This window comes from Diplotaxodon limnothrissa, linkage group LG2, assembly GCF_057381915.1.
Source record: "Diplotaxodon limnothrissa isolate DT_005_m linkage group LG2, D_limnothrissa_male_GT1.1, whole genome shotgun sequence".
Taxonomy (NCBI): domain Eukaryota; kingdom Metazoa; phylum Chordata; class Actinopteri; order Cichliformes; family Cichlidae; genus Diplotaxodon; species Diplotaxodon limnothrissa.
Genome location: NC_140597.1, coordinates 10,116,507 through 10,133,238, shown reverse-complemented (window position 1 = coordinate 10,133,238; position 16,732 = coordinate 10,116,507). Strand labels below are relative to the sequence as shown.

The following is a 16,732-nucleotide window of genomic DNA, read 5'->3' as shown; positions in this document are numbered from 1 at the left end:
AAGTATGCATATTATGCACACACACAAACACACATGCAGCTATTACCATTTCTTGTATTCTTGAATAAAGACATTGATCTGACACATTTAAAATGCAGCCAATTGTTTTTATTGTTATATTATTAAGAAAAAAGAAAAGATGGGGGTGGGGGGATGTAAAGAAGAGCTTAAAGGAAAGGGCTAGAGGAGAGAAAACCCCAACAATTAGCAGGGCATTTTTTTACTTGGACAAATTGTTAATAAAGTTTCCATATCTGTAACAATGATGACAGTATAATTGTTTATAAACAATTATATTGACAATTATATGTGTCCAGTATGTTGGCTCATTTTCTTTTACTTTTTGCATTTGAAAATAAAAGTTGGGCTGATTTTGACACCATTACAAGAAGTGTTGTTAATGATTCTTTTTGAATTAAAATCAGGTTACCACAAATTGTTTTTTAATTTAATTTCATTTGAAATGTTTGTCAGTGGGTAAACAATTCGTAATGCAAAGTCAGAAACATCGAGTTATTCTTGTACTGCATGCTTGCAATAAATAAGTTGTCCTAACAGTCAGTCAAAGGAGCTTGGAAAGAAAAGCGTCTGGACTTCTTTGAGTTGAAGTGACTGATATATATATTTTTTGTCTGTTTGTTTTGTTGGTTTTTGTTTTTTGCCCTTTATCACCATTCCTCTTCCCTGCTGTTTTTCTTTCCCTCTTTCTTTCTCCCCTTTCTTTCCCCCAGTCATGTCTGTCCTATGTGTAGCAAGTGAAAATAAAATAAACAATAAAAACAAAGGTGAATCAAATAGACCAATACGGCAAGGCCGGGATGGTCAATTTGGTAAAGTAAATCCGTTAGTTATATTTAACATAATGTTAAATGGCAACATTCTGTTTACAATGTTACCATTTCACATTGTGTTAAATGGTAACATTCTGTTTACAATGTTACCATTTCACATTATGTTAAATGGTAACATTCTGTTTACAATGTTACCATTTCACATTATGTTAAATGGTAACATTCTGTTTACAATGTTACCATTTTACATTGTGTTAAATGGTAACATTCTGTTTACAATGTTACCATTTTACATTGTGTTAAATGGTAACATTCTGTTTACAATGTTACCATTTTACATTGTGTTAAATGGTAACATTCTTTTTACAATGTTACCATTTTACATTGTGTTAAATGGTAACATTCTGTTTACAATGTTACCATTTCACATTGTGTTAAATGGTAATATTCTGTTTACAATGTTACCATTTTACATTATGTTAAATGGTAATATTCTGTTTACAATGTTACCATTTTACATTATGTTAAATGGTAACATTATGTTTACAATGTTACCATTTACATTATGTTAAATGGTAACATTATGTTTATGATGTTACCATTTTACATTATGTTAAATTGTCAGTAGGCCTGGTACCGGAACCGGTACTGGACCCCCTTTTACTTTCAGCCATCAGAAGAGGGTACACTGTGGTCATAACAATACTCAGACTGTAGCATTTAAAGGTCCCAAAGTGTACCAGGAAAATATCCCCCGCACGATTACACCAGCAGCCTGAATTGTGAATGTGAGGGAGGATGGATCCATGCTTTCATGTTGTTCACTCCAGGCTGATATAAAAATGATATAACTAATACTACTTCTACTAATAATGACAATAACAACAAAATAATAATAATAATAATGTCAAAAATACCAGTAATAATAATAACAATAACAACATAAACAACAACATTACTACTAATAATAATAAAGATAAACAAATGTATTAAAAAATTAATAATGATAATAATAATAAAACTGATCATAACAGTAACAATATCAATCATAACAACAACAGTACTAACAACAATAATAACAATAACAATGAAGGTGTTGCTGCAGATCTGAGTCCCGACTCTGCTGCCTTTCTAGTGCGGCAAAGAAAGTAAGAAATAGAAAAAGAAAAACACAAATAAACTGAGTGTGAGGGTTTTTCTACAAGTTACACTGAATATTTGCACAGACATGCTGACTGTTTGCTGGGAGACGTCACCTGTCTTTTATAGAATAGCAGGTAAGCTGTTCTCTGCCGCTGCTCACACACAGACTCACACGTGGTCTGGCAGACCAACTCGTCATCGTACGTGAGCCGGCTGTCTGTGACGTCGTCTCTTCCGCTCATCTGGTGAACGCCGTCACAGACGTAATGTCCTGAGAGGAGAAGGCGCACTTATTAACGTCTCATAAACTTTCAAAGCTGACCTGCATTCAGCACATGTGTCTGAAAGCACCCACTCACCGCTGTAAGCTGAGGAGCCCAAACGACTGATCACGCTGACCAACAAATAGCGAGCAGTTTACTGGGAGAGGGCAGCGGCACCACCCGTTAGCTTAGAAATGGGCTCCATCCATACTTGAAATGAATGGTGTGCCTTTTCCCTTACCTCTTCAGTAAAGGCTGTGTCCTGGCTGATCACCAGCTGCTGTGTCAGAACAATGGGGCTGTTCTTCTTCTCCACGGTGAACGATGGAGTGAACGTAAACCACTTCAGATGGAGGATCAGCACACTGAAAGAGATGAGACAAAGAGGAGAGGCTCAAAGGAAGACGCAAGGAGGACATGACATGAACAAAACTGACACCGACTGAACTGTGGTGGTTTGAGGCCTTTGGGGACCGATTTGAGGTTACTCACTTTGGCAGGTTCAAGAACAACAGCTCCTCTTTGATCTTCTTAGCTCCGCACTGGCATTCGTAGTCCAACAGGCCGCCCTGCAGCAGGGAGCAGGAGGAACAGGTGCATTAGAGTTAAACTCTTTTACAGATGAATTCACATATTCGTGGGAGCAAGCCTGTTCACAGAATAGAGTCTAAACGAGCTCTTACTTTCAGACTCCAGCCCCGCCCTTCAGCAGCATCCTGCTGGCTGGCACAACCTTGCCATTGGCTGCTGCCAGGGACTCAACAGGTTAGAACAAAAATATAAATATTATATCTGAGTTCTTATGTGGACCCGCCTTCCAGACACAACGTCACCTTCCATGAATGTCCACAGGTTAGCGGCCCTCGCTCTGCTGGTCCTCCAAAGTAAGAAAAAATGAGAAAAAATAAGGAGCAGACCAAGCAAAAGAGGGTATTTAAAGAGACAGTGCTCTTAAGGTTCATTTTTGGCGAGTTTTATTATCTAAATGTCATTGGGTCACTTTCTTATGAGGCTTCAGTGAACTGAAAAAGCTTCTGGGATGAGAAGCGAAACGTCTTCAAAAAAGTTAAAGAAGTCCGGTTGCTTTTTTCCCCCAAGCTCCTTAGAGTTCTCTGAAAATGGTCAGGTAGAAGGACTGGACTGAAAATGAGTAAAAAAGCAGCCAAAGCCCAAGGAAGTTGAAAGACTGGAAACTATTGCTGAGGTCATGTCAGTGTAAAAAGTTACCTACAAGTCTGGCACCTTGGAAGCAAAACATAAAGAAATAAGGTGTAAGGCCAAATGTTTGGTCCTGCAGCCAACCGGACCATGAAATATAGAGCACAGGTGAACAAAGTGAGGCAGCAGTTTGCTGATTTCCACCTTGTGCCTTTCATGTTGATCAGCTTAGTAGTTTGCCAGCTTTCTAGCTGTTAAAGACTTTTGGCGAGAGGTTATTCATATTTGAACTCTAATTGAACCCCTCTTTTTTACTGTTTTTTTGTTTGTTTGTTTTTGGGGTTTTTTATTGTCTTAGATGGCCTGACTCAGCAGGTGGGGGCAGTTTCTGAGTTCACCTTCGTTCAAACAGTGCAGAAATGGTTTCGCTATGCTCCAGACCGGATGGGTGGTGCAGGACGCCCGATATCCAGCCCCGTCATGGAGTAAACTAAAAACAGTAAATAATACATTTAACAAACAAGCAAGCTCTAAATTCAAGCGGAGAGACTGCAGACGTAGCCGCACCATTCCAGGGATTTTTGGTTAGCATGAGGGGTCTAGCCAGGACCCTTACTGGATACTTGGTGGGAATCGAACGTGCGACTCCAAAGATGTGTAGTATTACCACTACACTATCCAGCTGCGCTACACTATCCAACAAAAAAAGTTTTTAGAAAATTTGATAAAGTCTGATGCTTAATATTGTAGGGATATTAATATCCCTACAATATTAATACGGATTAATAACACAGAGAAGTCATACTTCTGTTATGACAGAATTAATTGGGTAAATTATATTTACAATTGTAACATTGTAAACTTAATGTTATGATTTTACATTATATTAAATTGTAACATGATGTAAAATCGTAACATTGTAAACTTAACGTTACAATTTTACATTATGTTGCAATTTAACATAATGTGAAATTGTAACATTGTAAACATAATGTTACAATTGGAACATCAGTCCATCTATCCATGCATCTTCATCTGCTTTATCCGAGGCCGGGTCGCGGGGGCAGCAGCCTAAGCAAAGAGGCCCAGACCCAACACGCTGTGTACTCACCTTTGCTAAGTACATGTGAGATCTTGAATAAAAAAAACAAAACAAAACACACTTTTCTTTTCTGTTTTATTGAAAGCACTTTACAGAAAGTGTAATTGTTTGTAATGAAGAAAGAAGTAGGTAGGTTTGCATGTGTAATTAGTGTGTTATTGCAGAAGAAGCTTAATGTGTAGTTTGCAAAAACAATGGGAAAAAAAGGTGGCCGAAGAAGAAAAGATAAATGTCCTTTTTTTTAAGTATTCCCTTGGCCGGTCGTTTGGCTTATGACATGTGGCGAGGACTCTGCTACAGAACTCCGCCAGTTCGAACCCCCCACGAACTCACTGCCACGGCCCTGCGCGGGGGGCGGGGAAACGCACTCGCATTTCCTTTTTGCTTTTTCCTGCTTGAGCCAAGTCCTCCGCCCGCTCTTCATCTCTCTCATTACCCCTTATTACCTTACACTCATGCCTTTGCCTTTCACCACTTCAAAACGAAGCCTACTTCAATATTACCTTCATACGCTCTCTTTGCTTTTGGCTTTCCTCATGCTGTGTACTCACCTTTGCTAAGTACATGTGAACAGATCTTGAATAAAAAAAACAAAACAAAACACACTTTTCTTTTCTGTTTTATTGAAAGCACTTTACAGAAAGTGTAATTGTTTGTAATGAAGAAAGAAGTAGGTAGGTTTCCATGTGTAATTAGTGTGTGATAATGCTGCAGAAGAAGCTTAATGTGTACTTTGGAAAACCGATGGGGGGAAAAGCTGGCTGAAGAAGAAATGATAAATGTCCTTTTTTTTCAAGCCTTCTCTGGCCAGCCGTTTCAGTGCCACGGCCCTTGCTTGGTGGGCGGGGAGACGTGCACTGGCGTTTCCTTTTTGCTTTTTCCTGCTCTCGCCAAGTCCTCCGCCCGCTCTACATCTCTCTTATTTACGGAGCCCCCCAGGGGACATGGGAGAAAAAAAAATTACGGAGGAAAAAAAAAAAAATTAGGGAGAAAAAAAAAAATTAAGACGGACTTTTGCGAGATCTCGCAAAAGTATTGCGAGATCTCGCAATACTTATTGCGAGCGCTCGCAAAAGTATTGCGAGATCTCGCAAAAGTCTGTACCATAGACCTCCAAATCAGCACTGAAACCTTAGAAACAACCACAGCGATGGAGGACACACACCCATTTGAGCGATTCATAGATTTTTACTTTGAGCTTGGACTAAAGTATAAAGACATTAAAACTGTGCTTTGCATTAGACACAGTTTTCATATAAGCGAAAGACATCTGAAGAGAGTTCTTAGCGCAAGGGGACACACTCGCCACAAAGCGTACTCTGACCTGGCCGTCTTGGTTGAATTTATAGACAACCAATTGCAGTACTCTGGGCAGCTTCACGGATACCGATGGATGTACGCTAAATGCAGGGAACATGGACTACGCGTGAGGAAAGAGGATGTGCGCTTGGTTTTGAAGGAGCTGGATCCCCGAGGCGTCACACTGAGGCAAGCAAGACGTTTCAGGCGGAGGAACTATTTTTCAAAAGGGCCGAATTTCATCTGGCACATGGACTCCTACGACAAACTGAAGCCATATGGCATCTGTATCAATGGTAGTATTGACGGTTTCTCGAGAAAAATAATCTGGCTTAATGCATACACAACAAATAGTAATCCGAATGTGATCGGGGGGTATTACATAGAAGCGGTGCAGCGTTTAAAGGGCTGCCCTAGAGTTGTGAGGGGCGATCTTGGAACTGAAAATGGCCATGTTAGAGGCTTTCAGCGTTTCCTTGTGCCCGTGGCTCCTAACGACACCCCTGAGAGTTACTTGGAGGGAGCAAGTACCGCCAATCAAAGGATTGAATACTGGTGGCGTTTTCTTCGCAGCCAGTGTCTGGAGTTCTGGTTATCCTTATTTGCAGACATCAGAGACAACGGGTACTTTGATGGTGGGTTTCTGGACAAAAACCTCCTTCAGTTTTGTTGCATGGGACTCATCCAGGTGAGTTAATAAAATATGTTTTGTTGCGTGCCTGGATGCATGCGTGTGTGAGTGAGAGATAAAGGAAACTGAGGAAGTGAAACGTGTCCTGTACTCGTTTGTGGTGTTCCCATTATCACAAATGTGGAAGCCAACTGCTCAGCCTCTGTGTGGTGGTGGTGGTGGAGGACCCCCATCTTTTTTTTCGGGCCTCCACTTTTTTTCTAGTGGCCATAACGGGTCACATTTGAGCATACAGAGTAAGCAAATATGTACTTGTAATGTGCTCAGATAATTTTAATAAGTGCTTACAGAAAGACAATTAATGTAGCCTCTAACTGCAATTGATTTACATGGGACAAACAGACCAAGCACTATGGCTCATAATACAATTACACCTTACCTGTTTGGACTATATTTTTATATTTCATTTTTACTTGCTGCCAGGAACGTTTGGGGCCTGTTGGGTTGCACCTGCGATCACATCACGTCACAAAATAAAATGTATAAAATAAAAAATAAAATATAATAAATAACGTGTTAAATGGGTGGAAATCCCCAGATCAATGTTTAAATTAACACTCACGCATTGACTCTGTCGGCTATTTTTTGCCATGCATGCTCCCTTTCTTTTGCAGCTGAGGCTGTGTTACTTTTTTTCTGCAAAATTTGCATGTTATCGGCATATGCTGCCATCAGAATTTCGGCCTCAAGCGCTGTGAAATACATTGACCGCGCCTTCTTTCCCTCCGTCTCCATGGTGACTCGCTTAATCTGTGCTCCACTAATAAGGGCTTTATGTATCCTCGTGCGCGCGCTTAACTTGGGGTTAAAGCAACTCCGCGTTGATTGAACTAATTGTTATCAGCCTTTCTGAAACCGAATATTCCGAGTTGGACAGTTCGGGGTTACTCAACCCTGAGTATCGTTTTTCACTTCCTGAAATAGGGCCCTGTACCAGGTTTAGGGAATGGAGAGACTTGCAGGAAGAAAGAGACAAGACAGGGAGAAGCGGGTGAGAGGAGCAGGGAGTAAATGAAATCAAAAATTGTGTAAATACTATAATTTAGGTTTAAGCAATCGGCCGCCTTAAGGAAGAGCTCAACAACCAAGACTACAGTAACATCTATGTTGTTTATGTTGACATGGCATATGAAATTTTCTTATCTATAATATTAACTATTTACAATTTGGAATTATTTCGATTGGGATATCAAAATAACTTACAAATACAAAATACAATGATCAGTGACATAAAACAAATTGATTATTATGAGGTGAGTAGATGAGCCAAGCAGGTAGTAATAAGACTAATAGTACTAATGTAAGATATCACAGCATAACAGTAACCGTAGTTAGTGTGTGAAACACTTGTACAGATGACATTAGGTAAAGTACATGATTACAAAAATGCACATGATTGTTTAAAAATAATAAATTGCATAAATCTAATAAACCTTCCTCTCAGTGAGTGAGTTGTCTCATCGTGATTTGCGTATATGTATATACGTACATGCGATCGCATTTCTTAAATTTCTGTATTCTTTTTAACAGGATGAGCTGGATGACACTGCACAGGTTTGGAATACACACTCCATCAGGCCATCAGCAAACATCAATATCCCCAGTGGTCGACCTAATGTAATGTATACATTACCTGAGCTCTACGGGACAAGAGACTTCCTTTGCCCCACTGAAGAAGAACATGTTGAAATGTGTAAAACTGAGTGTGTTTTTCGACTGACCAAACCATGTGACCCCGATGTATATGAACTGTGCAATATCATCATGACTGAGTCCCATCTGACTCCACCAACAGACTCATATCAGGCTGTGAACTTGTACATGCATTTAAGAGAGAACATCATGGCATTAGTGTAAATTGCATACACTGCAGCAGAGAACATTACTCAAAATTGACCTGTGATATGTGCGAAAGCTAACTTCTGGATGTTAAACAGACTGTAAACTGTAAGCTTTCTAGTACACAGTCATTTATGAGAATATCTTATATAGAAATATTTATTGTTGTGTTCCAGGAGGGTCAGTGAACTAAAGTATAAAGGGGAGTCTCTGCCTGTTAATGATATTCTGAGTGTTCTTTAGCACAAAAACACTGTAATGTTCTGTCAAATGTTATCAAGTTCCATGTCTATGTGTATTACTTCGAATTACTTTAACTGTGTATTTGGCTTGATACATGGATCAAAACATAAGACACATCTTAATTTAATGTGTTAGGAGTTTTAATGTACAGTGTTTAATCAGATAATGGTGGTTTATGTTGAGTATTTTTGTAATAATTTTTAAATGGTGAGTTGGTTTTTATTTACACCATCTGTATTTGTTAATGATGGGAATGTTTAGTTGTTGATATTGGCTAGAATACTGTTTAAAATCGAAGAGATATGATATTATGCCTTGCTGCTTTATATATATTATAACGCCAACTGTCACATTGGCAGGCTACATGAAATGGTACTAAGGGGCATCATGATCTGAGAGGGGGCACCTTGGCATTTTTCTGAACTCCAGTTTCTCTGGCTAAAAATATAGTTATTTCATGTCATTTTTGCTTCTTTTTTTTAAACTATTTATTCTGATTCCAGAAGAGCTTTAGTTTTTTAATGTTGGTTAAACAAAACTGAAAAAATAAAGAACTAAATAGAGACCTTTTGAACTCTTAGAATTTCTAATAGATATAAACATTCTTTTTTTGTCACTGAATTTATCTGAAGCTTATTTTATCAGCTGAATAACAAATTCTTTGCACCCACCTGTTCTGTTGATGAACAGCAATTTCATTCGAATGCTATTTTTGCAAAACTCACCACTTCTGAAAGGATGATATGTGTTGTTGAACTACCGGACAAATAAACTGAAATCTAATCAATTTCTAATTATTTTTGGACTATGTAGTACAGACAACTAAAAAATTGCAAATGACAAAAGCATATCGACAACATCTGTGTATTGACTGCCTGTGTTCCCAGGCACTTTAATTTCAGAGAAGGGTAGACAGAAGTGCATAATCTGTCAAAAATGTAGCAATATTTTATAATTAACAATATATACTATTTAATCTAATTAGAAATCCTGGCCTACAATCTTGTTTATCCTAGAAACTGTTAAATCTGATTATCATTGCTTGTTAATTTGTAATTATATAAGACACTATAAAGAATTGTGAATCATCTGTATGTCACATTATGGCAAAGTCCTTTCAAAAAAAAAAAACTTGTGATGGCAATATGATTTTTAACAAAACAACTAGTAAACATTTTGGAAGCTAATCAAGGGAAAATAGGACTTATTGTTACAAGATGATGTTTATAGGCCACATCAGCTTTAAGAATTTGTAAACAGGATCTTATCATTAACTTTCAATAACTTCTTTTGCAACCATAGTGACATTCTTTACTAATATTAATGGACTTTTCACCCTAAAATCAAATTTACCACTTTTTCTGTTCGCTAGCTGTAGTATTCCTTAATCCACATTGTTTTAGTGTGAGTTGCCCAATTTTAGAGATATTGACTGTACAAGCCTACCCCTCTCTTGTTTCACATGGTACTTAATGCTTAGTAGCAATGTCTTTATGTAGACCTTATGTAGCTTCATGTTGTTTTTCAACAAGGAAGAGATCTCTACAGCTAATATCTCCCAAAACTAGGCAACTCACTTCAAAACATTCTAGATGGATAAACAGCAAGCCAATGTGTGTCACTGCAGGGTATGCAGGTGTGTTGAGAGAACGTACCCAAAAGCAGACAAGGAGAGAGAGAGGACAATCAACTTAAAACAAAAGCGAGCCTTTATTCTGGCTGATGGCAAGAGTAAAAGAAAAAAAAAATGACAGTGTACAGCGAATTTTTATGTGATTTGTCCCTCTAACGCTAAACACAAACCTTGTTTTCAACAGAAGTTAAAGATGCGGTCATTTTCAAAGAATTTTAAACAATAAAGAGTCCTTGTGAAATATGACCTAACATACAACTAAACCATCAGAAAATTAAATTTGTGACTGCTTGTTATACGGCTGAATATATCAAATGCTTCAATGACAAAATGAAACAAGACAGAATTTATGAACTCAAGGTCTCATACAAATAAAAATTACAGCTCTAACCATTAGTACACTCATCAAGTTCAAATGATGTCCATTTCAAAGTAATTGCTGGAAAGGATATTGTCGAACTCTGTGCGAAATTCAGGATAAGAACTGTAAGTGCATGGCACTTCAAGGGTAGCTCCACAGGTGTGAGCAACAGGCCTTCTGTTGAGCCCAGTTTCAGCATTAAAGCACACCAAAATTTTGTCAACACATATCACAGAAGATCCTGTGCAGAAGCGCAGGATTTTTTCAGCTTTGGTTTCATCAGCGTTTTTAACATAACGCTGAAGATGGTTAAACGTTGTTTGTTCTCCGTGAGACAGCATGATTTTTGTTGCTTCCAATAGCTGCACTAGTCTTTTGCCTGTGGCCTTCTTTGTCTCATACAGAGATAACACACTTTCCTTGTCTGCCAGTTTCAGCTGCAGATGTGCCATGGGTGTGGAGAAGCAATCCATTATATACTTGGCTCTTGGAGAATGGCCTTATGAGCCATTGTTTCAATGGCAGGCTGCATGTTGTTCTTAGGTGGTAGGAAGTGGGAACCCATCCTTGTAAAAAGGTCAAGCAGGTCCTCTTCATCATTTTCATCCATTGTGCCTTGGAGCACCTTCTCAACAGCTGATCTCTCAACAGGAGGGAGATAGTTGAGAAACGATGCAATCAGAATGTCTACATCAACTGAGTCCATTCCGTGGATGCAAGCTAAAATGAAAGCCCTTGACAGCCTCACTGGAAAGACACCATGGTCTAGTAAGCCTTTCACCCATATCTGCCCAACTGCTTGCCATTCAGCCTCACTAAAGTCTGGCCTCAGCCTTGGAACTCGTTCATTTTCACCTTCACACTGTTCCAAAAATTGCTCCCAAAATGCAGTGTAAACCTCCCTTGACACCCCAGCATCATCAACAGCATTTTCATTTACAAAGTTCATCTTTAAAGTCACATTCAGAATGCGACTGTCCATAAATACAGCCAAAAGATCATCAACAACTTTTATCCTGCGAATTGATACATGTAGGGGGCTCTGTGGGTCTCCTGAATTTGATGGGGAAAGTTGGTTGCTTGAATCTAAACGCAAACCTTGTGCGATGAAATTCAGTCCATGGTCCTGAGTAAAAGACAAAACATGCACATTCCATAAGAAATGCAATTGAATTGTACAGATTACACAATATCAATGTTCTGAAAAAGTTTGAACATTTGTACATTCCCAAACCATGGTTGCACTGACAATTTATATATTACATTAACATTGTGGCCTGATGGATGTCCTTGTATGCCTCACAGAAAATTATACAAGTGTTCTTTACAGGTATGAGAAGACGCACTTCTGTGCAAAATAGGTAGAGAACACAATAGTGACACCAAAACAATGTCTCACTGCTGTGTTATGTAAATAATTTTATTTCAAGACTAAATTTCCTGTTTAATCTTATGTTAATGTAAAACACTGTAATTGTCTCTCAACTGACAATATCCTTTTAATTCAAATAGACCCACAAACTGCTATATCCTCAGAAAATAGCATGACATTTTTGGCATCTCTACAGTATGTAAAGGTAGGTGTTTATGGTTGCCTGAATTGATCCATCTTACCTGTGCAATCTGGGGTGCTTCCTCTTGTATTGACTGCATATGGGGTGTGGGCAAGCCATTAGCTGAAGACAATGGTAGCAGGAAACCATCCATAGGTAATCCATTTGTGTCGGCATTCTGAGAAGGAAGTATTGCATTAATTGACAACAGACACCTTAACCCTTCAAGATTAGAAGACTCTTCTTCAGTCTTCTAACTTGGCCTATTCTAATTCATGAATGTTCTTAAAAAGTCTGCAAAATATGTCAATAGGTATTAAGAAATAGAACAAAAATACACCACTTTATTTTCAGCCTACATGTCTCACTTACAAGAGTAAAAAGACATATTACAGTGGAATTCCACAGGTTTTTATCAGATCTTGATTTTCTTATTGCTACTTAAAATGTTGTATTATTGCTGCCAAAAAATCAAGTTTTAAACAAACAAGAGATGAATTCTGATTAATAAAAATCGAAAAATTGTTTCACAGTACTGTAAGTTATTTCTTTTAAGATCCAAAAGAATATTACAGAAAATAACACACATGCTTAAATTTTGTCCAAGCAGGAATGCATGATCAGCTTTTTTAAAAGCAGAACTATGCAAGTTACTGAATTTGATTATTAATAAATTTCCATCTTTTGTCACACTTGAACCATATCAACCACAACTGTCCATGGTCTTACCTGTCTGAGATCCTCACTGTTGACATAATTCAGGGTTATCACGACTGTGTCATCACCATCTGCTCTGACAAGATCCTCTTCAGGATTCCATACAACCGTATCCGCTTCGTCTATGTGTGGAAAACGACATTCCAAATCTTCTGGAAGTTTGGCCTGGGACTGTAGTTTGAAGGATTTGTTAGGAACTATACTGGTCAGATCAATAATTTCAGAGCAGTGGTCAGGGAAATCATGATCACTTGAGTCAGTCTGCTGCCGCTGTCCCACGACAGTGTTTTTAATGTCTGTTGGGGTTGAATGCATATGATGGGATTTTCCTGGACTTTGTGTTGTCACTGCCTCACAGAGTGATTTCATTTTTTTTGGATTGGGTTCCATCTGGAAATTGTGAATCTGTGAACCAGAAAACAAACACAAGACACAAACGAAAATAATTCAATTATTTTTTCAGCAGCCAGTCATTTTGTACATGTTAATGAATACAAAGCTGGAAGTCTTTCACAGATGTACCTTACCACACAAGTCAACAACAAATTCCTGGAATAATTTCATCCTACAGAAGTGCAAATATTCGTAGATGTACATAAAGCATTTGAATAACACAACTCTTTATTGCAGTTGCACAGTCAAACCTAGTACAATAGTACAACAAAATTAGAAAATGTCGCATGTTACCACCGAGCACTACTAAACACAACAAAATACAGTAACTTTAAAGTGATCATTATTTTTAATAATAACTTTCTTATTTTAACAAACCTGTTTGCCAGTGTCACTGTCAGATGAATCCCCATGTTCAAGTAGATCTGGTACAAAATCATCTGTCTCACTGTCAAATCCAAGTAATGTCACTGGTGAATCTTCTTCAGTTATGCTGACAGAAAAATCCTCTTCAGATGAGGACTGAACTGTTAACAGTGTTTCATCTTTCGTGCAAATGTAAAATCTCAGGAGCTTCAATTTGGTTTGTTCATAAAGTTTGCCAACAGTGTCATCTAAAGCAATCGGATTTCTTTTAAAATCACTGATTTCAATGACAAAGTCTTCAACTCTCCCTTTTGGCGAGTACCCATCTGGAAAAAACAGGTCCTTTCCCATTTCCAAAATCTTAGCTACAGTTGTAGTTTTTTCCACAGTTGCATGTCTTGTTCCTCCACCATTTCTGGTTCTCACTTGACGGTATTCATTACTGCTTAAATGAAGCCATCCGATTTCTATTTTTCTGCAGGTCTTCTCTGCTGCAGTATTTCTCTGTCTTGACATCCCTTCACTTTGCTTTTGGAACACACCTGATGAACCACACAGCACTCCTTTGGTTTTTGATCTTACTTTCCGTGCCGCAATTTTATCTCTTAGGTTCTGCAGAAGAGTCTCTTTATCTGTGCTGTACTTAGTTTGTTGACAGAAGGACTGGACAGCTAGTCTGTCACCATATGTCCTTATGTATTTTGCCATTTGTCCATCAGTCATGACGGACAGCACTGCCTTATCCACCTGCAGACATAAAACATTAGAGAAATGGTATTAATATACTTTTACTCGAGGAAGCCACACTAGCACACATGGAATACTAACTGTATTAGAATAGAGTTCTTAATCACTGTTCATGATCATTATCAAAAGTTACTCTGTCAACTTCTGTCTTATTACTTTACTGTTGCTGTGTTAGTATTAGTATAGTAATAGTAGTAGATATTTATATATGTTGGGAGAAAACCCTGCAAAAATAAACCCAGGAGGAATAGAGACACAATGAGACAAAGTTACTTTTTTATGCTTAACGTGTACACGGGTGAGCTGCTGGAAACAACCCACAACCATGGACAGTGGCTTGGCATTTTTATAGGCACAAATCACAGAGACAGTGAGAACAGGATAAGAAAATAATAAACAGATAAAATAAACAACTCCATATATGGTGCTAGTCTCGTCAGCAGAGAGCTGGGAGAGATAAAACAATCTGAAACAATATGTCCCCGAAACAATATGTCTTTGCTGGGAAAGTCTAAAAAGACACTTCTAAACTAATCTAACCACAGACAAAGGGCATCTTTGTACATTTAAAAGAAGGTAAAGAAACATAGAATCATTTTTCCTGTAGCAATATACTACGTTACTAAAAAATATTTTGCTAGTAAGGTATAAGTAAGGTAAGTTCCACCAAGTATTTTGTGCCATGCTGTCCATGTTACCATGGTTATGGCACAGCCAGATAACAACATCCAAATTCATGGGCTGCAACCTCTTTTTTTTTTTTTTAAACTGTATTTATCACATTGTCCAAATTCATGGGCTGCATCCTCCTGAGGACGCTTTTGTAGACCGATTATGTCACAGCGATGCACCGAAGGCTATCCAATTTCGTAGACTCCTTTTTTTTTTATTATTTGCACAGAAATGTACAACAATTCTGGCAATCTCTACAAAGATTCTATTTTAAATTCGTAAACTCCTCCGAATGCAGCAGACAAATGCGTCCTCCTTTTCACCTATTTTTTTTTAATTATTGAACTTTATTAAGAAACAGTATACAGAACATGTATACAACCAGAACAAAATTAACATATGCCAGGGGGTGTAATACAAAGAATTACATTCACTTTTCACCGAATTTGAAGGATGGGTCCGGTGTGTGCTTCGTGGCCCATATCCCAGAATTCAAAGTGCGGCCCAGCCAAACTCCAGTTTCCGGTAATGGCGGCCGTTAATAAGTTTTAAAATGACCGTTATTAATCTTTCTGGGTCACAAAATTTTTTTAAACACATTTCAGGGGAGAACGTGGGTGTATAAACTTGAAATATCTTCTCGGTTTATCAAGATATCGCATATTTGCAAAAGTGCTTCGACGTTTTCCTTGATGTCTGTTACCCACCAGCTCGATAGGTAGCCGAGAGCTCAAGGGTCACTAAAGCCGCCAAGAACGGCACAACTCGCGGCATATTATTTTCAGATCACCGCGGACTTTAGCTACTCAGGCTAAACTTAATATATAAAACACTTAGACAACCTAAAAATGTTAATGTTTGGCTTTTTTCAGTGTTTCATTTGTTCGTGAGTAAAACGGTTTGGCTGAGATTAAAGTTATTAGATTAAATTCGATAAAATAAAACTTTATTAATCCCCCGGGTGGGTTCCACATTGGTTTTACAGCGCTTAATCAACGTCACACAGAAAACTGATTAAACAGAAGTGCGAGATGGTCGAGAATTTACTCCAGTGTCGTCTTATATTTTAGATAGAAAGGAGCAGACGGACGAGCTTATTACACTCCACCGAGACAGCGGTGACGCTAATCAGAAGGCTAGACCGTCCAATTTCCCCAGCCGTTCTGAGAACCCGGCCCACGTAGACCACGAAGCCCGAGTCCTCGGGAGGATGCAGCCCATGAATTTGGACACGATTTGAAATTTCAAAACATATGTGCACTTAACGAGTTATGTTTAATGAACCTGAACATATTTACAAGAATTAACATTAAAGGCCTGCATATACGACCTCGGTTTTTCAACAAGTTACTCGCCTTTTGAACCGCGGTGTTTAATGCTTTGTTGTTTATACGTACTTTGTCTTGTTGCATGTGCATGATGTCGTCGTGTGGGACCTCTCTTGACCGCAAGAAATGTTCTAAATCCTCCTCCATGTCCGCACCGTATGGAGCCCCGTACCGTAGCACCGCACCCTTCAACTGAAACGCTATCAAAAAGGAGCGGGATCTTTTGCGAGATCTCGCAATACTTATTGCGAGCGCTCGCAATACTTTTGCGAGATCTCGCAATACTTATTGCGAGCGCTCGCAATACTTTTGCGAGATCTCGCAATACTTTTGCGAGCGCTCGCAATACTTTTGCGAGATCTCGCAAAAGTCCGTCTTAATTTTTTTTTTTCTCCCTAATTTTTTTTTTTTTCCTCCGTAATTTTTTTTTCTC

At 38.5% G+C, this 16,732-nt stretch overlaps 2 protein-coding genes and 1 pseudogene across 2 annotated transcripts in view; 2 read left to right on the top strand and 1 right to left on the bottom strand.

Moving 5' to 3' along the window:
* The window catches only part of LOC146638214 (uncharacterized), a 240,182-nt gene that overhangs the window by 139,979 nt on the left and 83,471 nt on the right, over positions 1 to 16,732 (top strand). Inside the window, exon 2 of the mRNA XM_085360445.1 lies at positions 15,994 to 16,005. Within this exon, the coding sequence (XP_085216571.1) occupies positions 15,994 to 16,005 (12 nt within the window). The remainder of the gene's footprint in view (positions 1 to 15,993; positions 16,006 to 16,732) is intronic.
* LOC146638221 (uncharacterized) lies at positions 6,007 to 8,304 on the top strand. Its single transcript, XM_085360466.1, has 2 exons — positions 6,007 to 6,444; positions 7,978 to 8,304. Exons 1-2 carry the CDS (start codon positions 6,007 to 6,009, stop codon positions 8,302 to 8,304), a joined length of 765 nt encoding a protein of 254 aa, XP_085216592.1.
* Positions 10,574 to 16,446, bottom strand: LOC146638220 (uncharacterized; annotated as a pseudogene).

Excerpts from the sequence above, each read along its gene's own strand:
- LOC146638221 (XM_085360466.1), top strand. The coding sequence starts at position 6,007 with ATGGACTCCTACGACAAACTGAAGCCATATGGCATCTGTATCAATGGT. Across the intron at positions 6,445-7,977 it reads GTTGCATGGGACTCATCCAG|GATGAGCTGGATGACACTGC; the intron begins GTGAGTTAATAA and ends TCTTTTTAACAG.